This window comes from Podarcis pityusensis, assembly GCF_964106645.2.
Source record: "Podarcis pityusensis genome assembly, chromosome: 10".
Classification (NCBI taxonomy): Eukaryota; Metazoa; Chordata; class Lepidosauria; order Squamata; family Lacertidae; genus Podarcis; species Podarcis pityusensis.
The window spans coordinates 62,243,512-62,271,109 of NC_138035.1; the positions used below are offsets into that span (position 1 = coordinate 62,243,512).

Sequence of the window (27,598 nt, forward strand, 5' to 3'; positions counted from 1 at the left end):
TCTAGAAACTTTATCTCACGACTCTCAAAGGAAAGGAAAGAGGCTCAACCCAACGAAGGCGGTAGAAACGTACACACCTGCCCACTGACTTCTGAAATCAGCCCCAGTGGAATGAGGCTTTCTGGTTCACTGGCCTGTCCTGCTTCATCCAAAAATGCATGTGTAAAGTGTCCAAGCCTAGAGTTAATAGAACAAAAGTTGAAATTGCTGGCTTGTTGCATGTTCTGCCATCCTGTGCTGGTACCAAAGCAATTATTTAAAAAAACAGAAATACAATACTTGTGAATGAATAGTGTTTCAATCCAGTTAAAGCCTTTGATTATCAATTTGTACAAGATTCAACAGGCTGCCTTGGGGCTGCTTCACATGTTACAATAAAGTGAATATACATAATCACCTAACATGCTGATATGTGAACAAACTGTGGAAGACTTGAGGCTTGTGCAATCCCTTCTTTTGCTCCTTTACAATCCGTGGAGCTCATGTGCTCCCCTCTCCTCCTCTTTCACATTCATGAAGAAGAAATGGGAAAACTTTTGCCAGGAGAAGCAGTGGGTGACAAGGTCACTCAGTGAGTTTCATGGAATTTTTTGATAGTTAAAATGACACGTTAAAACATTCAATGACTCATTATAAATAAAGACCACAGAATGATGGTTGTTTTTGAATTTCCTCATTTTTCTTGGTTCAGGTGACTACCTTGGGGCATCTTTACACCCCTGTCTTGTTCTGAATGTTTCACAAAAACATGCATTTGCAATACCTTATTCCTATTTGGTAGAACATTCCTGCACTGCTGCATGTCACTATAATGATCCTGAATCGAGATGCTTTCCAAATGTCTTCTCCGTCTTTGCTGTAAAGCTTTATCACATCACTGAGAGTCTATCAACACAAAACCAGCAATTGGGCATTAAGTATTTTTATCACAGGGTAAATGTACAGCGTATAGCTCATGTACACAGAAGGCAGTACAGTAAGCCTGCAACCTATGTACATTTAACTTGTGAGCATTCACCTTTATGTGAGTGGCAAAAAAATCTTTAAAAGGGGGCATGTTTCTGTGAAAAATGACTTTGGCAATCCTACCTGCAGTTGCACTCAATGGGTTTTGACTATATGCAATTTTGGATTTAGGCGCAATCCCTGGAAGGTAATCCCTGTGTAAGTTGCGGATTTACTGTATGCCAAAACCAAAGCAGATGCCAATAATTTGTGTTTGTTTCTGTGAAGTTTTACTGACTGCGAGTCAACAATTCTGAACTATATGGGACCAAATGTCTTGACTCCATATAAGGCAGCTTTCTATGTTGCTAAGCATTGCTCAGTACAAATAAAGGGAGAAAAACAGCAATGAATTCATACTAAACAAACTTATTGTACATAGCCAATGCTGAGCTTTTAAATACATGATCTACCTCATAATGCAATTAAGATACAATGAAGTCACATAGGGTACATCAAGCTTTTAAATAAAATTTACCTCTTCATTTCTGCTGGAAGCGTTAACTCTCACCATAACTCCTGGCTTTAACAAGTTGCTGTCATGAAGTCGTGAACAAACTAGATCTGATGCACTGTTTGATGGCGCGCAGACCAGTATTCGGCTGTCTGGTATGGTGTAATGTATCTAAAGTTTCAATTAAAAATAAATAAATCACAAATTGTTAAAAATACTGAACAGAATTTTTTTGCTATTTTTTATTTATTCATAAGTCAGCTGCCATTTAATAAACAAAGACCAACATTTGTAATAGTGATTTCCCCCTATTCACTCAAGTTCCAAAATCCATGTTATTATGAAATCTTCTTGAAGAGGGACAAAGATAGGAATAATGCTGCCTTCAAAATATCTCCATTATCCACCAATTACAGCTGCATTCACATGCCATGGTAAATCACAGTTAACGGTTCACTGTGAATGCGTATATGGTTCCTGCTTCGTTCCTCTCTTAGTATGAGCAACAAAGCATGATTTTTGGCTTAGCGTTGCGTCCAACCTGGGAATTGTGGTTTGCTTTGTAGCTTATTGTTCACACTTGTGCTAGGGGAGATGCAAAGCACAAGCAATCTCTACATCCAAAGCAAACCATTAACTATGGGTTACCATGGCTTGGGAATACTGGCTAAGCATCAAATTAGGGTTTTCCCTTTTTATATTGATCCGCCATAAAAGGTTTCCATTCTGAAACACATGAAGTTGCTGCCCTTCAATACATTAGAGCAACATCACTGTGTTGAGTCTCACGCCCAGAGGATACAGTGTAGACAGGGCAGGTCATGCTACCCGCAAATCAGAAATTACTTGTGGTAGAACTCTATTGCAGACAATGCCTTGGTTCTCTCTTTCTACCTTCTCAAGCAATGGGAATGCACCTCAAAGCTAATTCATTGTTAGACAAATACAGCCGTACCTTGATTTTCGAACAGCTTAGTTCTCAAACATTTTGGCCCCTAAATGCTACAAACCCGGAAGTGACGTTCTGGTTTGCGAATTATTTTTGGAAGCCGAAGGTCTGTCGGGGATTCCGATTGGCTGCAGGAGTTTCCTGCAGCCAATAAGAAGCCGCACTGAATATTTTGGAAGTCAAACGGATTCCATTCGACTTCCAAGGTACGACTGTAGTTGACAAAGTTAAAATTCTTTAAAGTGGCAGTGTTGAAACCCAAATATATTGTTGCTAACTGTTACCTGCAAAATTGCTTCAATCACTGTGACAGTTTTACCAGTTCCTGGTGGTCCAAAGAGAATGTAAGGAGTTGGACGACATTCACCACTAAGAATCCTTTTCACTGCTAGTTTCTGATGCTCATTCAGCATGGGATTGAAGAAGTCACAGTTTCTTCTACTGGATACTGAAGTTCCATTTACTACATTCAAAATTGTGTATATTAAAAAGTGTTTTTCTCTGGCTTGCAAAAAAAATAATTTAAAGTCAGTATTTAAAAGGTTTTTCTATTACAGTGGTGCCTCGCAAGATGAAAAGAATCCGTTCCGCGAGTCTCTTCGTCTTGCGGGTTTTTTCGTCTTGCGAAGCAAGCCCATTAGCGGTTTAGCGGATTAGCGCTACAGTATTAGCGGCTTAGCGGATCAGCTGATAAGCGGCTTAGCGATCAGCTGTTAAGTGGCTTAAGGATCAGCTGATAAGCGGCTTAGCGATCAGCTGTTAAGCGGCTTAGCCGATCAGCTGATAAGCGGTTTAGCGGCTTGGGAAAAGGGGGGGGAAAAGGAAAAAAACCCCGCAGGAACTCGCAAGACATTTTCGTCTTGCGAAGCAAGCACATAGGAAATTCGTTTTGCAAAGCACCTCCAAAACGGAAAACCCTTTCATCTAGCGGGTTTTCCGTCTTGCAAGGCATTCGTCTTGCGGGGCACCACTGTATTTACAATATTCTTATACTAACGTGTTTGTGTAGCAATAGTCACCACGTCAGAAATGATAGCTCCCTCATCTTTTGGCATCCTTCTTTCATTGCCATTTTGTACCCTCTTATCCTGCAAGTAGCAAAAAAGAAGATCCAACAGTATTTAAATATACAGTATTTAAAAAAAATAGTAGCATCTGTTCAAATTTTAGATTTCATAATTCTATGCAAGTCATGACTTAATAATTTCAGGCACAGCTTATTCCTGTGTAAATTCCAAAGAGACTTCAAACAGTTTGCATATACAACACTGCTTGGAAAAACATTTGAAAAATGTTTGGAAAAGAGTTCTTAAAATGTGAAGAGAGAAGACAATGAACTTTTCTCCTCATGCTGTCCCTGACTTAACTAAACTCATTGGGAGGAAGAGAGAGATTAGTTGCTTTATTTGGAAGAGGGGAAAGATGTCCATGCTTAACCTTCAGATACAGCCACTCTGGGCCTTTCCCATTCTGGTAAGCAAAGTTTAAAGTTTATGATGGAAGGAGAAAAACAGGGCATGAAAAAGCCAATAAAGATTTAATAGAAATTCCCCAGAGCTGTAGAGGCCAGACAGTGCATGTAACTACCCAGCTTACTCATGCAGCTATTCAAAAGAGCTATGCAAACATGCAGCCAGGTTTCTCTGTTTTGAATATTTTCCCCACCAGGGATTTAGGAGTATAGCACACCAACTCTACCAACCCCAGTCTGGGCAATGTTTACAGAAGAGTGTTCAGTGTACTTGGATACAACAATGCAAAAAGCCCGCTGGGATGAAGGGGTAAGGAAAAGGATTTGCTTGGTAGGCTGGACCCTGAGGTCCCTGCCACCCCACTTTGATAGGTGGGTGCGGCTTAATTTTAATTCAAACCCCCCCTTGGGACAGGGATTGGTTCCACTTGGGAGCGGATCCCAGTGGCACTTGCACCAAAATTTAAGAAGTGTGGAGTGCAACCCCTGCTTGCAGAGGAGGAATTGGAAGTGCACACTAACACTCGAGTATTCCTTTGCAGCTGTGGCCTTACCCGCCCCACACCTGACATCAGGCGTGCGTGGAAACAGCATCATAGGTCAAATTAGGACTACTGGCCTGGGGGCTGGAGGTTCCCTATGGCTGCTCTAGCATAAGAGGAATCTGCATCCGTTTCCTTTGGCAGGTCCTCTCTTTGGTATTCATCTACAGGGAAAACTACAATGGAGGCATTATAAAGGGCAGAAGACATAGATGGTGAAGATGTGAAGTTGCTATGGAGAAAAACATGTATGAGTCATTAACTTCACAGTTCTTCAGTTCGCATTTTCAAGACAGAGAACAAACTATTGTATCGAACATCCCAAATGACATTCTGACATTAATATCCAAGTATAAAATGTTGGCAAGTAGACTATTTATAGTTGCAAAGGAACAAAATTAGGTTCTCTTATACATCTTAACTTTACAGACTGCCACACCATTTGGTAGTAAATAGCTTATTGTAAAGCAGATAATAAATGGATGGCAAAGGCATACCTCATCTTCTTCTGTGATGTTTTGCTTTTGTGCATCGGAAAGACATTCTGAATCACGCCACTGCTTGACAACTTGTGGAGATTGCACAGTGACCTGATATGGAAATAAAACTTGGGAAAGAACAGGAAGGAGAGAGAAACGGGAATGGTGTATAATTCTGAATAAGAATTTGATCCACTGAATTGCTTAATAGAAACTGACAGTAGAAGATGTCAACAGGATTTAGTCTTGCAGTCTTTTAAGGATCAGAATTTCAATAGTGTCTTCCCTCAGCCTAACCCTTTTTCAGCTGAAGTAGCCCGCAGGGGCGGGGGGAATCCAAGTTACGAAGTCAGCAAAAATTCAAACAGTAACACTCTCTCCAAAGTGTATTAGTTACTCCCCTGTGGACACAAAGACTTGCAGCTTCAAACCTCAACTCCAGTTCTACACCAAAAAACTGTCCCGAGACACATCAGTATATCTGGAGGAACGTTTCCACCCCCATCGTTCTGCTTGGACACTGAGGTCCAGCGCCTAGGGCCTTCTGGCGGTTCCCTCACTGCAAGAAGCAAAGCTACAGGGAACCAGGCAGAGGGCCTTTTTGGTAGTGGCGCCCGCCCTGTGGAACGCCCTCCCACCAGATGTCAATGAGATAAACAACTACCTGACATTTAGAAGACATCTGAAGGCAGCCCTGTTCTGGGAAGCTTTCAATGTCTGACATTTTAATGTATTTTTAATCTTTGTTGGAAGCTGCCCAGAGGGGCTGGGGAAGCCCAGCCAGATGGGCGGGGTACAATTAATTAATTAATTAATTAATTAATTAATATTATTATTATTAGTAGTAGTAGTAGCGTATGGTAATGTAGGAAAACTGATCTGATATATGAGATGACACAAATATCCCACCTTTTTGTCCTAAATGTATGGCTTGTTCTACTGCAAAATGGCATCTTCGACTGGTGGTCCTGTCAACAGATCAGATTACTAGTAAGAGACCACAATAGTATCCATAATCAATATACGTGACATACCTAATATACTTTAGGGCTGATGTTATATTTACAATAAGAAAATACTAGTTTCATAAGCTAGCTAGTTCTGTTAAGTCAATGCACATTAACACCTACGAAAAACTGTGACTCTGAAATATATTATTCAGCATTTCCCGAGTTGCGTGAAGAATGTGTGCCCTTTTGCTTCATAATGAATTGAAATACAATTTTTAAAAAAGCATACCTGCTAACAGTAAATTCCACATCCATAGGTTCAGAATTATATGCCTGTTCAAACTGTGGGTTAAGCTTCAGAGTAACCTCTTCATCATGAATCTGTATACAGAAAGGAAAAAAGACCACCAACAATTATTTATTATGTTGTAGCACTGACAGAACTCTTAACATGGTATGATGGCGATGATAAAAATAAATAATTATTTGTACCCCACCCATCTGACTGGGTCGCTTCAGCCACTCTGGGTGGCTTCCAACATATATATATATAAACATAGTAACATTAAAAGCTTTCATATACAGGGCTACCTTCAGATGTCTTCTAAAGGTTATATAGTTACTCATCTCCTTGACATCTGATGGGAGGGTGTTCTATGCTAACAGTAACTTTTAAGCTTTTAAGAAAAACGTTTTAACAGAAATTGCATTTAACTGTTGAAATTCAGATTAGAAGCACTGAACATATCTAAGAACTCAGATATAAAATAATTCCGAGGAATACCATTAACAAAGTATTTCTTGTACTTTTGTTTCCTTTCAAAATCTTAGGCTGTCATGCTATAAATGCTTACCTGGGGGTAGGTCCCACTTACTTCTCAGTAAACATGGATAGGGCATCAGTGTTAAAAAAAACAAATGAAACAGGACAAAAGCCAAATAAAGCAAAAGATATGGGGAGCTTACCTCAGTGACAAATGCAATGTAGTGGACTATGGGCTCTGAATAATCTTGGGTCTTTAATATTACTCTGTCACCTGAATTAGAAGATATAAATTATTTCATTGGTCCTGTACAAATTATAGCAATTAGGTGGCTATCCTGTACACAGGAGACTGAAAGAAAAGATCTATTACTGAGAATGATCAGCATAGTGCTATTGTGAAATACAGTGGTACCTTGGGTTACATACACTTCAGGTTACAGACTCCACCAACCCAGAAATAGTACCTCGGGTTAAGAACTTTGCTTCAGGATGAGAACAGAAATCGTGCTCCAGTGGCGCAGCAGCAGCAGGAGGCCCCATTAAGTACTTAACACGAGGTACCACTGTAACATCTTTATGAAAGATTATTAGGATTTGTGATTTTAAAACCCAGCTACAGTGGTACCTGTAATTACAAACATAATTCATCCTGGAGGTCCGTTCTTAACGTGAAACTGTTCTTAACTAGAGGCATGCTTTCGCTAATGGGGCCTCTTGCTGCCACAGCGCCGCCAGCACACGATTTCCGTTCTCATCCTGGGGCAAAGTTCTCAACTCGAGGTAACTCTTCCAGGTTTGCGGAGTTTGTAACCTGAAGCGTTTGTAACCTGTGGCATTTGTAACTCAAGGTACCACTGTATATGTCAGGACTTTAAGGACACTGCTATGGAGCTTTATATACCCTACTTATTCTGCTGTTTCTGAATTTTTCTGTCATATTGGGAAATAAATGAAAACAGATAGGCGATACATTGCTGAGATCTCAGATGAAAGGAGATGCACTTTAAAATCAAAAAGGGTTTATGTTTATATGTATATTTTCTGTAGGTTTTTGGCTAAAAAAGATATAAGAAACAAAAGTACTTTACTAGGTCTGAGCCCTGCCAAAATGTATTGGCAGGACCACTTAATGCTGTTCAGATGTTCTGCTGACAGAGCGATATCAACACTGTGTTTAAGACAATAGAAAATTCCACACCTATACATAAAGAAGGGCGACCCTCTGCAATTCCTGGCACCCGAAGTACCAACAAATTTCCATTCTTTTCCAAGGTGACTCCACACATAGATAATTCTTTGATTTCCATCTCTTCATAGATTTCCTCCAGCCACAGCAGAGCAGAAAATTTTGCTTTATAATTAGCTAGAGTCAGGGCCTGAAAAGAAAGAAGCTTTATATCACATCAGTTATATATTACAGAACCACAAGAGCCCTCAAATACCAATGAAGGGCTGTGGAACTGTGAACTCAATGTAAGAAAACATTGCTTTTGAGGAAGTCACAACACACATCAATTCTGCAAGCACTTCTCAAAGTCTTTTTATTTAGCACATCTATATTCCCATCTGTTCATCATGGAAGTCAAGGCAGTATTTATAGAGAATCCAAGGCAGTCCAACAGCCAAGTACTGACTGGGCACAACAAGTTTAAGATGTCCACCGTGTAACAAATGGGGTAAAGCTGGTCATTTAATGCTGGGGTGGGCAGAAAGTCGATCTGATCTACTGCTATATCTCTGGGTGATTTGCAGTAGATCAGCAAGGATTTCTGGCTCAATATTGTTTAACAATTAAGGGACGCGGGTGGCGCTGTGGGTAAAACCTCAGCGCCTAGGACTTGCCGATCGTATGGTCGGCGGTTCGAATCCCCACGGCGGGGTGAGCTCCCGTCTTTCGGTCCCAGCTCCTGCCCACCTAGCAGTTCGAAAGCACTCTTAAGTGCAAGTAGATAAATAGGTACCGCTTTATAGCGGGAAGGTAAACGGCGTTTCCGTGTGCTGCGCTGGTGCCGGCTCACCAGAGCAGCTTCGTCACGCTGGCCACGTGACCCGGAAGTGTCTCCGGACAGCGCTGGCCCCCGGCCTCTTAAGTGAGATGGGCGCACAACCCTAGAGTCGGACACGACTGGCCCGTACGGGCAGGGGTACCTTTACCTTTATTGTTTAACATTAGCAACAAACATCCCCCTTCCCAAAAACTCCTCTAGTGAAATGAATAAAGCTTGGAGAAACTAAGAACACAATGAAAACACGTATTTATAGGCAATTATAGCCCACCCTTCAGCTGCCTCTGAGCTATGTATGTTATCTATGTTACAGCAGTATCATCCTACCTCTCCAAGACTTGGCTGAAAAATCAGTATGTCCATTTTCTTTTCCACACATCTCCTTAATAGATCTGGAATAGGGTACTGGGGAAGGAAACTTGGTAGTTGTCTCCTTGAGATTCTAAGGCACCAGAGGTTAATAAACAGTAGTTTACTATCAGGATACAAAATCAATTCTTACATATTCCAAGTTGGCCAGTTAGGATGGGATTTCATTTAGCAAATTAAGAAAACTTATCAGCCACAAAATGCATAGGGACTAGAGACTGACTTGACAAAATGCAAGGCGCTGACCTGCTAGATTTTAAATTTTAAACATTTTAGATTAGTTGGTTCCCGCAGACCTTATCGGTAAACATGCAACATCCATGTTAAAGAGCTACCTTGGTCATCCCATTACCACAAGGAATTCCACTAGCCCAATGTGACTTCCCCTTCATATTCCAACCACCATCATTTGCTCTGGAAGGCACATGGCCCTTCGAAGATTGAACATAAGAAGTCAGAGTAAATACATTTAAATATTGGGAAATCTGTTGCTAAGACAGATCTGTATCATGTCCAGTGCTGTTAATATGGATTTGCAACACGTCTGGTGGTCCTTTTCTAAAATTCAACTTAAGTGGGAACAACAGTTGATTGAGAAACTGCTTCTCTTCCCATGGGGAAGGATGGAAGATTAAAGAACTCAAGAGTGCTAAAATGGATAAAACTGACAGATGTAGTTTCCTGAAGAAATGGACAGCTAGAACAAACACCCTAAGTAGCATCCTTTTATTGTAGTTTAGAATAAAGATCGGGTCACAGGAATATTTAAAATCTCATTGTATTTATCTAATCAATTCTCTGTCATTAAAAATAATAATTATGGAGACTGAAGATTTGTTGCTGTCAACTCCCAGCCACATTTCAAGGTGCTGGTTTTATCTTGAAAACCGTAAATGAACTGGCCCACAAAAGTAAAGGACATTATCTTCTCTACTACAAGCTCCAGCCTCAATTTTCTGATGGTCAAGCTAAGCTAATGGCCACAAGGAACAGGGATCTACCAGGTAATGAAGTCAATGAGACTTTTAAGATTTTATGTATATACTTCAGGGTGCTGCCTCTGCACGTGCTGCTCGCCAACCCCCCCATCAACCCCTTCACGCTTTCTTCAACCCCCTATCCCCCCTCCAGCTCACCCCAATTCCAAGAATTACGTTGCTGCCACTCACAGAGTGGGAAAGGAAGAGGAGAGTGTCTTTTCCCCCTTTGCCCCATGCTGCTAAAATAAGAAAGTGTGTATTCTGAAATGCATGCTTCCTTTTGACTGCAGTGGACTAAGGAGTGGTGAAAATGATGGAGAGTGTGTGAAGGCTTTCCTGAGTCTCTAGTTAACCATTGGAATGGCTCAGTCGGTAGAGCATGAGGATCTTAATCTCAGGTTCGTGGGTTCGAGGCCCACTTTGGGCAAAAAGATCCCTGCATTGCAGGGGGCTGGACTAGATGACCCTCAGGGTCCTTTCCAACTCTACAATTCTACAGTTCCTGCTAGCCAGTTCGCTCAGCCGGACCACCTACCCATGTGTCTGTGTGGCTGCCCGTTTGCTTGGACTCTGAGCTTTCCTTGCTCTGTTGTGAATACATGCAAGAGGCAGCAGTGATGACAACAACAGAGGGAACATGGGAAGGTCTCCCTTGCTCTGCTGGCCTGCTCACTTTGCTCCATTACTGTCACACTGTAGCTCACATGGCTGCCAGTACAACTTTAAATTGCAGAATTATTCCACAACAACAAAGATGGATACAACAAAACAAATATAACCCCACCCAATTATTATTAGTTTTCAATTAAAAAAATCTAAAGGCTTGCTTAAGCAGATTATCATGGTGTACTTGGCAGTACCTTTTCAATTCTGGTAAAACTATTGTTGCCTTGTCGTTATGAGAGTCCGAAGTGATTTGACGTTTTCGTTGGGAAAAAGGCTGAGTGGCTGCTATTAATAACTCCTCTTCTGTTTCTATAGTTGCTTCAATGTAGCGACCGATAACACAGTCAGAAAAGCAGAGCAACAAGAGGTCTTTGCAGCAGCCAGGGTTCCTTTAAAGGCACAAAAGCAAGGCAAAGCTTTCATTAAAAAACCTAAATGAGACAAAGCCTATAGAAAAGTTGCATTTTACTCTGTGCTATAAACGCGAACAAGAGAACCAAACAAAGAGTATCTGAGTATCTGAGTAATTTTCCGCTTCTTTGGTGGACAGCAGAGCTTGAGGTTGGAAGGTGAACACAGGAGTGAAAGATGAAAATGGTGTGTACAGAGATGTATGGAGCAAAGTTGTGAATGAGACAGTCAACTTTTCATTCTTGACTGCAAACTGTTGGACCTGGAAGGTGCAAAATTACAGCTAGTCATCATCAGACATGACGGTGAAACAGGTTCCAGTGACTGAAATAGAAAGCACTCTCTCTTTATCTGTCAATGAACTTAGCCGAGTGTATGAGAAAACGCAAATAGCAGTTGTTCTGGAGGATAAAGGTAAAGGTAAAGGGACCCCTGACCATTAGGTCCAGTCGTGACCGACTCTGGGGTTGCGGCGCTCATCTCGCTTTATTGGCTGAGGGAGCCAGCATACAGCTTCCGGGTCATGTGGTGAACCAGAGCAGCGCACGGAAACACCGTTTACCTGCCCGCTGGAGTGGTACCTATTGATCTACTTGCACTCTGACATGCTTTCGAACTGCTAGGTTGGCAGGAGCAGGGACCGAGCAACGGGAGCTCACCCTGTTGCGGGGATTCGAACCACCAACCTTCTGATCAGCAAGTCCTAGGCTCTGTGGTTTAACCCACAGCACCACCCACGTCCCAGTTCTGGAGGATACCTGTCCCTATTGCAAGCCACATGTACAACTTAATATCTTTTATTATCTGCTATTCCTCTGATCATTTGTCCAGCCTATTTTGCTCTTATTCTCATTAAGTGAGTTCCTATACTCATCACTCTCTTTGCTTTGCCACTGACTCAGCTGTTCTGGTGCCATAACCTATGAATTCAGAGAGGCATGCCCAACGTCTCTGGCTACTTTAAATCAGAGCCATTGATTACAAATTCTTTCAAAGATCACCTTAAAAGATCAAACTGGTTGAACAGTAAGATATTTCATGCAAAGACAGATTCCCTTGCATATAAACCAGGACTGATTCAAATGTTGTTCTGAATAATTGGTGCATACTCCAGAGAGCTAGAATCCCCTCTTGGGTGACAGCTACTTCCCTGATGAGATCAATTGCTAATTAGGCAATTCCTTTTCACACTGCAGGCAACCTTCACTGTGCTAGCCAAACTTATGTTGAGGGGGAGGAATATGAAAACATAAATGTTGAATATAGTATCTGTTCTTAGACAACCAGATCTTCTGAAGCCAAAAGCAGGTATTTAGCTACACCAAAGTTGTGTCATACCGAGGGATTTGCATTACTAAAAATTGCACACTGGACTGCAGTTCCTTCTGACTATCAGTTAGCTTTCTGGCCACTAATCCCAAAGCCCATAATTTACTGTTGTTTTGTAACATTTTAAAACAGCAAGAAAAAGAATGTATACTTACTTTGCAGTGCATGTAACTACTATAGAAATCTTTCTCCCAGAAGGCAGAGAGATAGCCTTGATGGGTTCTGCTGTTTTCTCTTCTCCAGTTTCTTTTTGCTCTTTTTCTAGTTTCTCAGGTTGTCTGCTAACAAAGTTGTTATCGTCTCCAATATTGTTTTCATCCACAGGCTGAACTTCTATGGAAGTAAACAAATTGCACTATTCTAATTACACAGAATATAACATGCCGAGGCTTCTTTATAGACAAGAGAGGAATTAGGCATGTAAGTGTGACTTTTTTCTTATATTCTTATATTTACCTGGTGGATTCCCTAGGGATGCTGCAGAACTCTTCTGACATGTTCCTGGCACTTGAAGACAAAATTGCTTCTCTTTATCCCAGCCACCTAATTTGCAGCTAATTAAAGAATGTGCTGCTTTCCCTTTATTCCTGAAAAGGGGGGGGGGGGACACACACACACACACACACATTTAAACCTCACTGTTTATACGTCAATAGAAATTCATTCTATTTATTATTACAATTTATTATTACTACCATTATTAGATTTACATTCCACACCTTCCTCCATATGAGCCCAGAGCAGTAAGATGATACACACGCCTACCCTGCTGAAACTGTAATTTGACAGTAGCAAGCAGATGCTCTGACAAGCATGTCTGTGTTCCAAGACATCCACAAGGCACAAGGGGTTGCATCCAATACTGCCTTTATGCAAATGGAAAAAGTCCTTTCAGCTGCAGAAGGGCACTTGGTGGAGCAGTGGCATCCGTGAACACAGGGGGAGCTTAATTTCAACAACTCATCCCACCCTTCGGAAAATCTGTTAAGAGAGATTGGGGACCCTGTGGAACATCTTAGGAAGTGGCACTGATGAAAGGTTGTTTAGTGGAGGCTTCTACAAGATTAAAGACCTTTCTGTAAATGGAAAGACTACTTCCATACAGGCAACACCTGATTTGTTGCATTCTGGGTCATTGCATGCAATGGTGGAGCATGCATAAGCACATTCCGTCCCCTTTTCCAGCTCCTTCTGGGTCGCTGTAATGCAGTCGTGCACATATGAAACATTTGTAAATCAGTCATTGCCTGAAAGGATGCAGGTCAAGATTTGTTATTATTTAAAGATGCAACAATACTCTTTTTTAAATTCAAACCTATTTCATCTCTTTATCAAGCTTAAGTAGTGACACAGATGTGGCTTAACCTGCCCTTTCGCCATAAGATGCAGCATCACCAGATTTACATTTTCCAGTGGGGGGGGGCATATAACCAAATACTTGAAATCCACATCACCTGGGTCCTCCATGGTCCAGATGCATGGCTCATCTCCACCAGGAGGTATGATTACAGTACTGTGGACCAAACTTTGCAGAGTTAACTCCAGACAGATTGCATTCCTGTTATTCTGGCATTTGATGAAGACTCTATTTCAGCAGGCATCTTAAGTGCGCTTTTCTGATATTATGGTTCATGTCAACTGATTTTACTCCTACTGCATCCCTTCTGTAACCTCATTGTACATTGAGAAACTACATGGTTAAATGATATTTAAAAACACTGAAATTAAATTAAATGTGGTGTAGTGGTTCATGTGTCAGACTAGGACCTGGGAACCAGGATCCAAATCCCCACTCAACCATGAAGCTCACTGGGCCAGTCCCTGCCTCTCAGCTTAGCCTTCCACACAGAGTTGTTGTATTAAATGAAGAAGGAGAGAAGCATGTATTCTGCTTGGGAGCTTCTTGGGGAAAAGGTGGAATGCAAGTGCAATAAACAAACAGTATGTGTAGGGAGAATGCTAGAAATAAATGGAGGTTTGTGTGCTACTTACCATTCACAAAATTTACAATCATTAATTAAAATTGTAGTAAAATTAGTTTTTCACATTAAAGCTTCATGCATCTAATGACGCAGCTATTTACAAAAGGAATGTTACCAGTTTTACTGACCCTCCCACTTCCAAACTCCTGGCTGAATGGACTCTAAAAGCCCAACTGCAAAGATAACTATGAGGAAAAAAATACGTCATGGTTTCATGATGTATAAATGCTTTTAAAGAATAAATGCTTTTAAAAGAAAAAATCTAGGGAAGAAGTTACAACTTACTCTATCCATACTTCGATGCTTTTATTCATTCCTAATTTTAGTGTTCCAAAGTTTATCATTTTTGATACCTCTAGGCCTTCTTTGTCCTTCATTAAATTTTCATATGATTCATCCAAATTGGTTGCATTGGTTAGAGATGACCTGTAAGATTTCAAAATTAGAAACCACGCTGCAAAACTACGAATATACAATTATGTAACAAAGCCCAATCTGACACACATCTACATTTTTCTTTTCTCAAGTTAGAAAGTTAAAACTGACAAAACTTTCATAAAATGCTAAAACCAGAATTTTTTTAAACCACTCTTCTGAAGACATACATGGAGAATTATGAATGCAATTTTAACACTTCTGGCCTCACTTCAAAGTAGATTTTTTAAAAGTGAACTCTAAGCAGTCGTTGACTGAGAGAAGAAGTTTTTTATTACCAGTTATTTTCTGCTGGAGCCATACAAAGTGCTCTCCAGATATAACATGATTGGTTACTCTCCACAACCACCACATTGACAAGGTCATGTCTACGAGGAAAATAACCATCAGGAAGTTTCAGGAAATCCAGGGTGAAAAAGATACTGTCATCGACTACACCAGTTCTTCCACACACACTGGAAACACGAAGCTGTAAAAAATGTAGTCATCTTTAGATGCAATAAAATCAATGTAAGAATGCATAACCCATTTGAGGTTACTGAGTGGGCACTGTACTTCAAGCCATCCAATTACAGTGGTACCTCGTAACTCGAACGTAACCCATTCCGGAAGACTATTCAACTTCTGAAATGTTTGAGTTTCAAGGTTGAGCTTCTGGTTGGCCGACAGCTAAGTTTTTGCACAGGGAAAGCCTTGTCGGACATCCGTGTTCTGAGGAACGTTTCAAAACCGGAGCACTTATTTCCAGGTTGTTGGCATTTGGGAGCTGAAATGTTCGAGAACGACGCTGTTCGAGTTCTGAGGTACCGCTACACTCTTTAAAAATTGCCATATAATATATTAAACCTTAAACTGTATGTTGTACTGTACTCTAATTATCTCAGAGGCTCCCTTGTTAAGGAGATGTATCGGCGCCTCTGAAGGTGTAAGAGACCATGGTCCAGAAACTCAAAAAGTCTGCTCTGCTCTGCCTCTTCTCCTCTTTCGGTCCATCCACCTGCCTTCCTGCCTCCTTCAACTCGCTGCTTTCTCTTCTGTCTCCTTCCTCTTCCCTCCTCCTGCAACTCTCACCTGCTCTCTCCATCTTTCTTCCCTCTGAGCCCTGCTGAGCACTCTTCTCACACTTCTAATAGTACTGTCAGCTGACTGGCGATGGGAACCGTGCAGGGATGCCGCAACAGCTCATGCCAGCAACTAGATTCCTCCGCTGAGGTGCCCAGATGGGCTCCACAGTGGAGAGGTGTGATTTTGTGCCCCCCCCGGCATGCCCCTCAATGTTCTTAACTGCCAAATATCATTAAGTCGTCTTCTATGAGCTGCTTGACCAAAATATTGGTTTTGTTAACTTTGACTCTTGGAGCACTACATTCAAAGCGAATGATCACTCCACATCTCCTGTGGAGTGATAGTCAATAACTGGATTTTTAAAAATTGCCAGTGATCATTACATAGTAATAGTAACATTTCCAAACTACAGCTCCATTCAGGTGTTAATACTTTGGTTGCCTCTATGCACGTCTCAGGACACTCCCAATGTCACTGTGTAAGTAACATTCAGACAAAGTTTGGAAATCCATTTGATGGACACAAGCTAACTCTCACTGTACACACACACACACACACACACACACACACACGACAAGCTTCAAGTCAAAAGGCATACCTAAACTACAATCTTGAAACTTTACAGTGGTTTAACTGTCATGGCTTTCTATAATACTTCGCAACTGTACTCTTGTGAAGGGTTGAGGACTCCTTTACAGATTCCACAGAACTAAAATTGTCAGGGATCCTGATGATAGAGGGAAACCATTAACAGTTAAACTACTTGAAGTCCAAAATGTGGTTTTCAGAGTTGAGGCCCAAATCAGGAGATTTTAATACAATGAACATGCTTCCTATATAAACAGGGTAGCTTTACATGCAAGGACAGTTCCTGCTATATAGTTACCCATCCTTTCTCCTTTTACATTGTAGTATTTGATACAACATTTTTAAGAAATCCCAAAATTAAACCATTCAATAGACATACCTTGTCAATTCTCTTATACCTCAAGGGCTTTACAGAAACTGCTTCACTGGTCCAGGTTGTTGGGTTAATGAAATATTCTACTTGCACCCAATCTCCTTTACAAGGGTCAAAACCTTAACAATAACGTTACAAGAAAATGGAAACAGTTTGAACAAGGCTAAGCCACTTTAAGAAGAGTTAAAAGTACTGGAGCAGTAAAAGGCAAATATACCTAGCTACTAGACCAAAATTTGGATTAACTGAAGCAGTGACCAGAACGGTAGCCATATTAGCATGTTGCAGCAAAAAACAGGAATTTTCTGGCACCTTAAAGACTAATGAATTTATCATGGTATAAGCTTTTGAGGACTTTAACCTGCAAAAGCTTATGCTGTAATAAATTCATTAGTTTTCAAGGCATCACAAGACTATTTGCTGCACTGTTTTATTCTTCGAAATACCAGAGGTCAAAAAAAGTTTCAAAATGGAAAAAGGGAAAGTACTCCAAACTTCAAGAGTTCATTCAAGTTTTGAACAGATCTAAGATTACATGGCTTATTCAACAATAAAGATCTTATTCTCAAGAGCAAACACATCTCTGAAATGTAACTGAGATGATAAAGATGCTTACAGATTCACATATACAAAACACAGTTTTCTAAACCAGTTTATGTTCTTAGAAACCCTTTTGTCAACTCATCTAAAGCAATTTTCAAAGAAAAAACCCACTGCAACTTAAAATCACAACTTTGTGTTTATAACAATTGTCAAGGTAGGCATAACAGTTACCTTCACAAACATCATCCATGGAAAAGGAGGTTGTCTGATTAACGCTGCCACCAACTGCAGTTAGAGAAGTAATACGGCCAATGAGTGTTTTGGTGTCCTGGTCCCCTTGATAAGGACATTTGCTGTCATCTTCCCATTTATCAGATACCTTTTCTACCTGTAGAACAAATCAAAATTACCTACAGGAGGCATCCTAGCAGGACCTTCAAATGTGATTTGAGACCTAAGGCTGAGGTTCTTCTGTTGAATTGTGGCCCCTCTCCAAATGCTGCACAACTTCTTCAAACATGTACATAGCTGTCAACCTTCCACCAATACAAATCTTTATGGACTGAACCTGGAAGTGTGCTCAGTAGAAACCAAGGGGCCAAAACCAACCAGGATCAGCCTTATATTAGAGAGCTTACCAGTATTTTGGCCATGAAGAGATGTCAAAAGACACAAAGGCACTTAAAGAGAGCCATGAGGATCCAGTACACTGAGCTGCAGACACTGGAGAGGGTGGAAATGCAGGTGGCTGCTCACAGATCTTGGCTTTGAAAGCAGGAGCAGAGAGTTTCAGAAAGGAAAGTTTTGGTATCGTTTAATTAATTTTAAGTTCTGCTGAACCTACCATTAGAGCATGCACTCAGATTGTAAGGGCTCATACATTCCTTGGCCCAACAAGGAATCAGGTGTGCCATTTAATCAAGCCAGCTTGGTAAGAGAACTAGATGAGAGGGTGCACACTGTTGGGGGTGGGGTGCTGAACCAGAAGAAGGTATATGCTTTCTAAGACTTTCCAAAGTTTATCAATGACCACTGGAAGTTGCTTGTGAATGCGTCTTAAATTTTTCTTTATATACGTATCAACCACCGGAACAAGGTGAGATAATTTGATACTGTGAAGACTACCAAAGTGTGTATTAGGAAGCTTCTTAATATGTACTCTGCTGGATGGGTTAACTGCTCAATTCTAGCTGATTACTGTACCTTCCATCTTGGGCAGTTACAGAACTACTGCCAGTTAGGGATGTTGGAGAATTCTGACAAAAACAAAGATGAATGGAAATTCCCAATGTTCCCTTATTTGTCCCATCTCTGGAATAGAAATCAATCCAGCAGATATGATTGGTATTCAGCACTGTTATTATTTTCAGTCCGCAAATGACATATAAGTGATTTTATCCCCCCACCTCCTTGCATTGTCTTTGTACAGAAATGGTGGAATAACGTAACGACAACGTAATTAATTGCTGTATGTAAATTATGTAATTTTGCCACAGCAGACAGCAAGACAAGTATGAACTGCAGCAGAACCAAAACACTGCTGCATGTATGTATTAGGTTTCTCTTCAGTTTAAATTCGTACGTGTTAGCTTTCTTCGGTTTGAGTTCGCTTTGATTTACAGCTCTCAACAGAATTGATCTGTCTCGTTCTGGAGCGATCTGCTGGCAACTTCCTGCAAATTTAATGGAAAATGACCCTTCCTATTTTCAGGATGGGAAGAAGTGCTGCTTCTTTGCAGTATCTGAAGGAGCATCTCCACCCCCATAGTTCTACCCGGACACTGAGGTCCAGCACCGAGGGCCTTCTGGCAGTTCCCTCACTGCGAGAAGCCAAGTTACAGGGAACCAGACAGAGGGCCTTCTCGGTAGTGGCGCCCTCCCTGTGGAACGCCCTCCCACCAGACTTATAAGACATCTGAAGGCAGCCCTGTTTAGGGAAGCTTTTAATGTTTGATGTATTACAGTATTTTAATATTTTTTGGGAAGCCGCCGAGAGTGGCTGGGGAAGCCCAGCCAGATGGGTGGGGTTGTTGTTGTTGTTTAGTCGTGTCCGACTCTTTGTGACCCTATGGACCAGAGCACGCCAGGCACTTCTGTCTTCCACTGCCTCCCGCAGTTTGGTCAAACTCATGTTGGTAGCTTCAAGAACACTATCCAACCATCTCGTCCTCTGTCGTCCCCTTCTCCTTGTGCCCTCCATCTTTCCCAACATCAGGGTCTTTTCCAGGGAGTCTTCTCTTCTCATGAGGTGGCCAAAGTATTGGAGTCTCAGCTTCAGGATCTGTCCTTCCAGTGAGCACTCGGGGCTGATTTCCTTCAGAATGGAGAGGTTTGATCTTCTTGCAGTCCATGGGACTCTCAAGAGTCTCCTCCAGCACCATAATTCAAAAGCATCAATTCTTCGGCGATCAGCCTTCTTTATGGTCCAGCTTTCACTTCCATACATCACTACTGGGAAAACCATAGCTTTTACTATACGGACCTTTGTTGGCAAGGTGATGTCTCTACTTTTTAAGATGCTGTCTAGGTTTGTCATTGCTTTTCTCCCAAGAAGCAGGTGTCTTTTAATTTCGTGGCCATTGTCACCATCTGCAGTGATCATGGAGCCCAAGAAAGTAAAATCTCTCACTGCCTCCATTTCTTCCCCTTCTATTTGCCAGGAGGCGATAGGACCAGTGGCCATGATCTTTGTTTTTTTGATGTTGAGCTTCAGACCATATTTTGCGCTCTCCTCTTTCACCCTCAATAAAAGGTTCTTTAATTCCTCCTCACTTTCTGCCATCAAGGTTGTGTCATCTGCATATCTGAGGTTGTTGATATTTCTTCCAGCAATCTTAATTCCGGCTAGGGATTCATCCAGCCCTGCCTTTCGCATGATGAATTCTGCATATAAGTTAAATAAGCAGGGAGACAATATACAGCCTTGTCGTATTCCTTTCCCAATTTTGAACCAATCAGTTGTTCCATATCCAGTTCTAACTGTAGCTTCTTGTCCCACACAGAGATTTCTCAGGAGACAGATGAGGTGATCAGGCACTCCCATTTCTTTAAGAACTTGCCATAGTTTGCTGTAGTCGACACAGTCAAAGGCTTTTGCATAGTCAATGAAGCAGAAGTAGATGTCTTTCTGGAACTCTCTAGCTTTCTCCATAATCCAGCGCATGTTTGCAATTTGGTCTCTGGTTCCTCTGCTATTAATAATAATAATAATAATAATAATAACTATTATTATTATTATCATCATCTTTCCATATGCATCATTGCTTAGTGTTTTTTTCTACAAATCCCTGGAAATGATTACTGTACATTTTTGGAGAGGTACTTGCATCTAACATTTAGTTTTTCATACCACATTCTCTTCTCTCTTGATGTTGTATTTTGTCTAGTGCCAGCCTTGCTGATTCTAGAGGAGGCTGTAGCCGACTACTGGAACTACAGCCAGTGGGACAACTCTGCCACCTACTGGGTCCTGTAGGTATTCCTCCATCTGGAACACCAGCGATGTACAGTACTTTATATGCTTTATCACATGCAAATTCATTCTTTAAAAATTGACTGTTAGGGGCCTAGCTACACTACAAACGCACAAACTGTTTCTAGAGCCAGGTGAACAAAGACTTTGTTCTTATAAAGGAGACATCCTCTTTCATGGGTAGCTGAACATAACAGTGGCTGCCTTCTGAAGACCACTGGCAAATTATGATCTTTTCTGTATAAACTGAGACAGCTCACTACCAGTTAATAAATGTATATGGACCAAACTACACACTATGAAATAATAAATCTATCTGAACTAAATCAGGTTGGCTCCTTGTTCTTCAGCTCAGTAATACTCAAATCCATTTATGGAAACATTTAATAAAATGCTGAATTTCAGAGCAGATTGGTTTAAATTAGCAAGAAAAATGTGTTTAAATCATGTTTTCCACTGAAAGATCTTGTTGACTTCACAGTAAGGGCTTGTCCACACTTATGCTTGTTCTGTATCTAGAACACAGAGGCCCGATTAGTTTTTTTCCTTTGTCCCCCCCTCCTTTCTTCTGGAAAACCTGCTGTTTACTGCTTAGTTGGAACAAACATCAATCTACTGAAAAAATGATTGGCATTTGTTCTGATTCAACAGTAAGCAGCGGGTTTCCCCAGTGAGGGAGAAGTGGCGGGACAAGTGGAAGTGTTGACAAAAGCCCTAAATTGGTAGAGGAAGAGCTTATCTACGCTCAAGAGTCTGAAGTGACTTCGGCTTTCTTGCCGAATAGGCATATATAGGAAAGTCTCTCACTCTGATCAACTGAGATCAGTTATATAAAAAATTAAAGTTTATTTTACAGACAGTTAACATAATCACATGACCAATTTCTATAGCTATTTATTTATTTGAATCTCACCCTGATTGCCCTTAATCCATGAGAGGTTTTATCTTCTTCAACAAGAGCTACAACCTGCTGTCCAACTTGCAGTGGAATGTTGCTCATCACAGCTTCGCTGGTGAAACAGATCAAATCATCTATCAAGCCGTAGTCTAGGCAGAATCTTGTCACTACACCATTTACGGTTTTTAACTCACTGCCATCTAAAAAGAAGACAAAATACATTTAAGTTGTGTAAAAAATAATTTGCTGTATTTGCTACAGCATTGGGAAATTATTCTTGCTGCATCTTGCCACCTCTAACAGAACATCTGTAAGGATTTCTATAAATGACGATGGTTAGCAAAATAAATGTTATTTATTCGTATGTTTTCCCTCCCCTCTTCTGATTAGATTCTAAAGCAGCATAGAAACAAAGTGGTTTTTTATGACTAGCTTATTGGAGCAAATGAAGCCGATACTTGCCTTTTCTCTCCTTTCCTCACAAGCTCAGAGTAAAAAAGGACTGGGCTTAACCTTCAGGGGTCCTTTACTTTTACAACCTCAGATTAATGAGTTATTGTCTGGGTTTTGTCACACCATAGTTTTACCAAAACATCCAAACTGACAAAACTATGATTTGCACTTGAGCAAGGGAAGGAAGGAAGTTAACATGCAAGCCCAAAGCTCCTTCCAGGATTATTCCTGTGGTACCAAACCATAATTTGGCATTTTGGCCAAATGTAGAGAAAACTGAATTATCTTAATTTGGTTAATTCTTTGACAGGAGGTAAGGAATCTTACTGAGTTTATTTAAATGATAATACCACATTGGGAAACTTTCCAGGTATAACACCCGGCAGCCCTAGTGTTGGAACGGCCTTCACCAAAGAGAGCTTATCAATGCAAAATTTAGTTGAGCTGAACTTGATGAATATCAAGGGAGATCCAATTTCTATATTCTTAATGGCAATTTCCCTATATATGTTCTGGGGGTTTCTAACATTCTCCACAGTTCACTATACAGTACATTATGGTTTTGTGGGGAATAGCTATCTCCAAATGGGGATCAGGTCAGATAAATTTGTTTGACAAACATCAAAACCACAACATGGAGGGGGAAGACCTTCCCATTCACCACCAAGAAAATAGCCAATAGTTCCTCAGAATAAAAGCAACTCACAACTACTGTAGGTTTTAAGTCTACTGAAAGAGGAAGCAAAGTCCTATGTACAACTTTACAGACAGGGTTTCCTTAGTCTTGGGAATAACTTATATAAGGGTGGCAAACCTGCAGACCTCCAGACATTAAGATCATAAGCCAAAGGTCTATCTATTCCAGCATCCTGTTCTTACAGTGGACGATCAGATGCCTATGGGAAACCTGCAAGCACAAGAGAACTCTCAGCTGCGACTCTCAGCAACTGATATTCAGAGGGAGAAAAACAACTCTGTATTCATTTTCTCTACGCAGGGGTTCCCAACTGGTGGCCTGCTGACCACAGAGGGTCCACGTAACCCACCCACGAGATTTGTGACGCCATTCACATAACAAAAACTACCATATCAAAATTTTCAAAAGTAGGGAGTCTATGGCTTGGCTTTTCAAAAACAGGGGGTATGCAGTACTTAGCTAACAGGTAACCACTGCTCTACACCATGTATATTATTGTGCACGAAAAGAGTGTCAAATGTTGTAACCTTTCCACATTGGGGAGGTAATCCTAAATTTGTTTTATGAACCCCAACATGGAATTCAGCTTTTTCACAGCATACTGCACATTGGGCCAACTTCTTCAACAAACTATCTACTACAGCCACAGAGTCTTGTTACTTTTCAGTCACTGCCAGTTCAGACCCCATTACCACATACATAAAATTGGGATTTTTTTGCCCCAATGTGTATCATTTGTAAAGGCTTATAGACATTCAGTGTTGCACTCAGAGTTGTTGCAGTCAATGTCATTACTAACTTAAACGTTTATCAATTTCAACAGGTTTATCTGAGTAGGACTTAGCTGGATACACCCCTTGGCACTTGTGGCTACCTTCTGTAATCATGCTATCAGTCAGCAGGACATATTCACAGACAATGCATTTGGAATCTGGATATAAAGCTGCCATAATTGTTAGCAGCCTAGTAATTAGAAAAAGGAAAAATGCAGAAGAGGAACAATTTCATATAAATTCTCCTCCTCCCCCTGAATCAACTTGAGCACTGAGACATTCTCATGTTGACAGTCATTTCTATGCATGGTTGGTGAGTATATGTGTGAGATTGAGATAACACTGTCAATCTCACTAGACAAAGTAATGTCTAGTTACACCTACAAAGGCCCACAATTTAGAAGAGTGCCACGAACTATAGAAATTAAGTAAGACTGATAAACACTGAAGAGAATTCCCAGTGAATATGCGTGATATTTCTTAAACCCTTTGGTAAAGCGAAAAGGCTAGCTTCAAAGAAGAGCACACCTTTCAAAAACACATAATTTATATGACAAACATTATGTGTTTACTATATCCTTGTATTTAAGCGGTGATAGGCAATAAGGAATCGCATGCAAGCAAGTACATGGACTTCTATACTGTATATGAGAATGAGTGGAGAAGGGGCAGAGTTTTTCATCCCTCCTCTACAAGCTTCCAGCAGGCTAACCAGGCTCCCCCCCCCCCCCGAAGGCTAGTAACATTAATGGGCTTCCTTACAAGGCTGGTTTATGAACAGCTACTCACTTTTTGAACAAGTAATGTTTACATGAACTCTAGTTGTAGTCACTTGAAATGTCAGCATTCGTGTGGGTGTGTATGTAGTAATATTCACAGAACTACACTTCTTAGAAATTCACTGATTACTAACAGTAAACATCACGTGACAAATAGAACACACACAAAAGTTGGACACAAATTAGGCAACAAGTAGGAATCGTTCCCAGAAAATGTAGAAATATAGAAGCCTAGAATGTTAGTAGATTTCTTAGAAAGGCTCTTTTGTAGCCAAGAGGAGCAAATTCTTAAAGGAATCTATTCCAGATTTCCTAGTACAGGCTTTGTTGTTGTTAATTTATTTTCAACAAGTAAAATAATAAATATATGAGGGGTGGCCAACTTGGTTTCTGCCAATAGCTGTGGCCTACAACCAGGGCACACCAAAACATTTTGGCACCTGAAATGAAGGAAGAAAGAGCGAGTGAAAATCTCCATTAGCAACAAGGGTGAAGATGGGGAAATAAAGCTCTACATCAGGATCTCTCTCTGTGTGTGATACCTTGCTCTGTGCACTTGTAGTTATGTACTTTTTATTTTTCAATAAAGAATATAAAATTAAGAAATAATATCTACAACAGGATCTGCTGCCTGAGGTGGTCACCTAACCTTGCCTCATGGATGGGCCAGATCTGACTACAACTCCCAAGATCCCTCAGCAGCTGAAGCTGATGGGAAGTGCTGCCCCCAATTTGGAGGGAACAGCATTGTCCACAGGATAATAATAATAATGATAATAATAATGATAATAATAATAATAATAATAATAATAATATATTATTTGTACCCCGCCCATCTGGCTGGGTTTCCCCAGCCACTCTGGGCGGCTTCCACAGAAACCCAAAAATACACTAAAATATCACACATTAAAAACTTCCCTGAGCAGGGGAAGTTGTCTTCTGAATGTCAGGTAGTTGTTTATCGCTTTGACATCTGATGGGAGGGCATTCCACAGGGCGGGCGCCACTACCGAGAAGGCCCTCTGCCTGGTTCCCTGTAGCTTTGCTTCTCGCAATGAGGGAACCGCCAGAAGGCCCTCGGCGCTGGACCTCAGTGTCCGGGCAGAACGATGAATGGATTCTCTTTTCTAATAATAACAGTAATAAATTAAAATGCCCCTTAAGACTTTTAAGTGATGCATACAAGAACCACTATTCTTGGGACAGAGATCTCAAGGCAACAAGTCATTATTATAATAACCTGGGATCTCTGGATAAAGGACGGTACGTAAACTGAATAGCTAATAATTATGGGATACCTCAGTTGGGAGAGCATGAGACTCTCTTTTTTTATCTAAGATTTATTTGGTTTTTTAGATTAAAATTTTACAGTCACATATTCAACATACAACATAGAAATAAGATTCCAAGGAATCTCTTGCAATTCCCTCCTCCCCTTTGTTAATCATTTCCTCCTGCATCTTTTATGATAATCCAAATCTTTTATCCCTCCATTGTGTCCAAAATTCACCATTAAACGACGAGTGACATTCCAATCCTACTAACGATTTTACCCATTTACAGACTCTCAATCTGAGGGTCATGGGTTCAAGTCTCTGGTCGGGCAAAAAGATGAGGCTGGACTAGATGGTCATTGTTCCTTACCTTTCCCGCCCCGACCTGGCCACAGTGATCCATGCGACGGTCACCTCCAGGCTTGACTACTGTAATTCGCTCTACGCGGGGCTGCCCTTGAAGCTGTCCCAGAAACTCCAGCGGGTGCAGAATGCTGCAGCGAGGCTCCTCACGGGGTCTCTGCCTTGGGAGCATATTCATCCAGTGCTTTTCAAGCTGCACTGTCTCCCGGTGGAGTACAGGGTCAGATTTAAGGTGCTGGTTTTGACCTTTAAAGCCCTTCACGGCCTAGGACCCTCATACCGCCTCTCCCGGTATGTCCCACGGAGAGCCTTAAGGTCCATAAATAGCAACACCCTAGTGGTCCTGGGCCCTAAGGAAGTTAGATTAGCTTCAACCAGAGCCAGGGCCTTTTCCACACTGGCTCCGGCCTGGTGGAACGCTCTGCCTCATGAGACCAGGGCCCTGCAGGATCTAATTTCTTTCCGCAGGGCCTGTAAGACAGAGTTTTTCTGCCTGGCCTTTGGCTTGGAGCCAATTTGATTCCCTCGCACTTTCTTTTTTCTTTCTCCTCCTGTGATGAGGCTGCATTTTTATATTTTAATGTTTCAATATTTTGATGTTGTTTTTAAGTTGTATTCATTCAACTTGTTTTTATTATTGCTTGTTAGCTGCCCTGAGCCTGGCCTTGGCTGGGGAGGGCGTGGTATAAATAAAAATTATTATTATTATTACTATTATTATTGTGGTGCCTTCCAACTCTACGACTCTGTGACCCTATAAAGCCTTTTTGTAAAAAAATAATAATGAGGTAGCTAATGCCAAGAAAGACATCAGTGAAGAGTGGCATATGGAAATGATGGACTTTGCAGAACTGGCGAAGCTGACGGGAAAAATCCCAAACCAGCGCGATCAAGTATTCCAAAATACTTTTTGGAAACCCAGCCAGATGGGCGGGGTATAAATAACAAATAATAAAAGATTGGAGTAAATTTACACAATACAGTCATACCTCGGGTTGAAGTAGCTCCAGGTTGAGCATTTTCGGAACGTGTTACTTCTGGGTTTTGCCACTCGCGCAGGCACTTAAAATTACGTCACCGCATGCGCAGAAGCAGCGAATCGCAATCCGCACATGCGCAGAAGTGGGTTGCGTTCGCTTCAGGAGTATTTGAAAGATCATTGTAAGCAATTAACAACACTAGTAGGGTTATCTGACGACTTGTAATGATAATTTTTTTTTTACCTTTTTACATTTATTTAAACTTTGAGGTATTTTGTGATGAGTTTTATTAGAACTGGAAAATATATAAAATGCTGTGAGGTTAATTTTGAAAGCCAAGAGGTGGGAGGGAAGGAAGGCGATAGGCTCTAAAGAGCCATAGAGGTAAAGTGGATAATAATGATGGGATTATATATGTTTAAATGGAAAATTAATAAAAAAAATTTAAGAAAGGAATAGGGAGGGCCTGAGCAGGGACGTCAAAGGCTTTTTGTGTGTGTTTAAGGCTCCAGTCCTATGCTCGCTGTCCTGGGAGTAAGAACCACG

At 41.0% G+C, this 27,598-nt stretch overlaps 1 protein-coding gene across 1 annotated transcript in view; it reads right to left on the bottom strand.

Annotated features, from left to right (window-relative positions):
• The window catches only part of MOV10L1 (Mov10 like RNA helicase 1), a 42,476-nt gene that overhangs the window by 14,567 nt on the left and 311 nt on the right, over window positions 1-27,598 (bottom strand). Inside the window, exons 2-20 of the mRNA XM_081023480.1 lie at window positions 21,749-21,933; window positions 17,595-17,751; window positions 16,827-16,939; window positions 15,073-15,263; window positions 14,645-14,785; window positions 12,834-12,964; window positions 12,533-12,710; window positions 10,832-11,026; window positions 8,950-9,064; window positions 7,815-7,992; window positions 6,817-6,887; window positions 6,140-6,231; window positions 5,810-5,868; window positions 4,919-5,028; window positions 3,406-3,496; window positions 2,693-2,871; window positions 1,484-1,630; window positions 764-885; window positions 78-177 (exon numbers count right to left, since the gene is read on the bottom strand). Of these exons, the coding sequence (XP_080879606.1) occupies window positions 78-177; window positions 764-885; window positions 1,484-1,630; window positions 2,693-2,871; window positions 3,406-3,496; window positions 4,919-5,028; window positions 5,810-5,868; window positions 6,140-6,231; window positions 6,817-6,887; window positions 7,815-7,992; window positions 8,950-9,064; window positions 10,832-11,026; window positions 12,533-12,710; window positions 12,834-12,964; window positions 14,645-14,785; window positions 15,073-15,263; window positions 16,827-16,939; window positions 17,595-17,751; window positions 21,749-21,933 (2,555 nt within the window). The remainder of the gene's footprint in view (window positions 1-77; window positions 178-763; window positions 886-1,483; window positions 1,631-2,692; window positions 2,872-3,405; window positions 3,497-4,918; window positions 5,029-5,809; window positions 5,869-6,139; window positions 6,232-6,816; window positions 6,888-7,814; window positions 7,993-8,949; window positions 9,065-10,831; window positions 11,027-12,532; window positions 12,711-12,833; window positions 12,965-14,644; window positions 14,786-15,072; window positions 15,264-16,826; window positions 16,940-17,594; window positions 17,752-21,748; window positions 21,934-27,598) is intronic.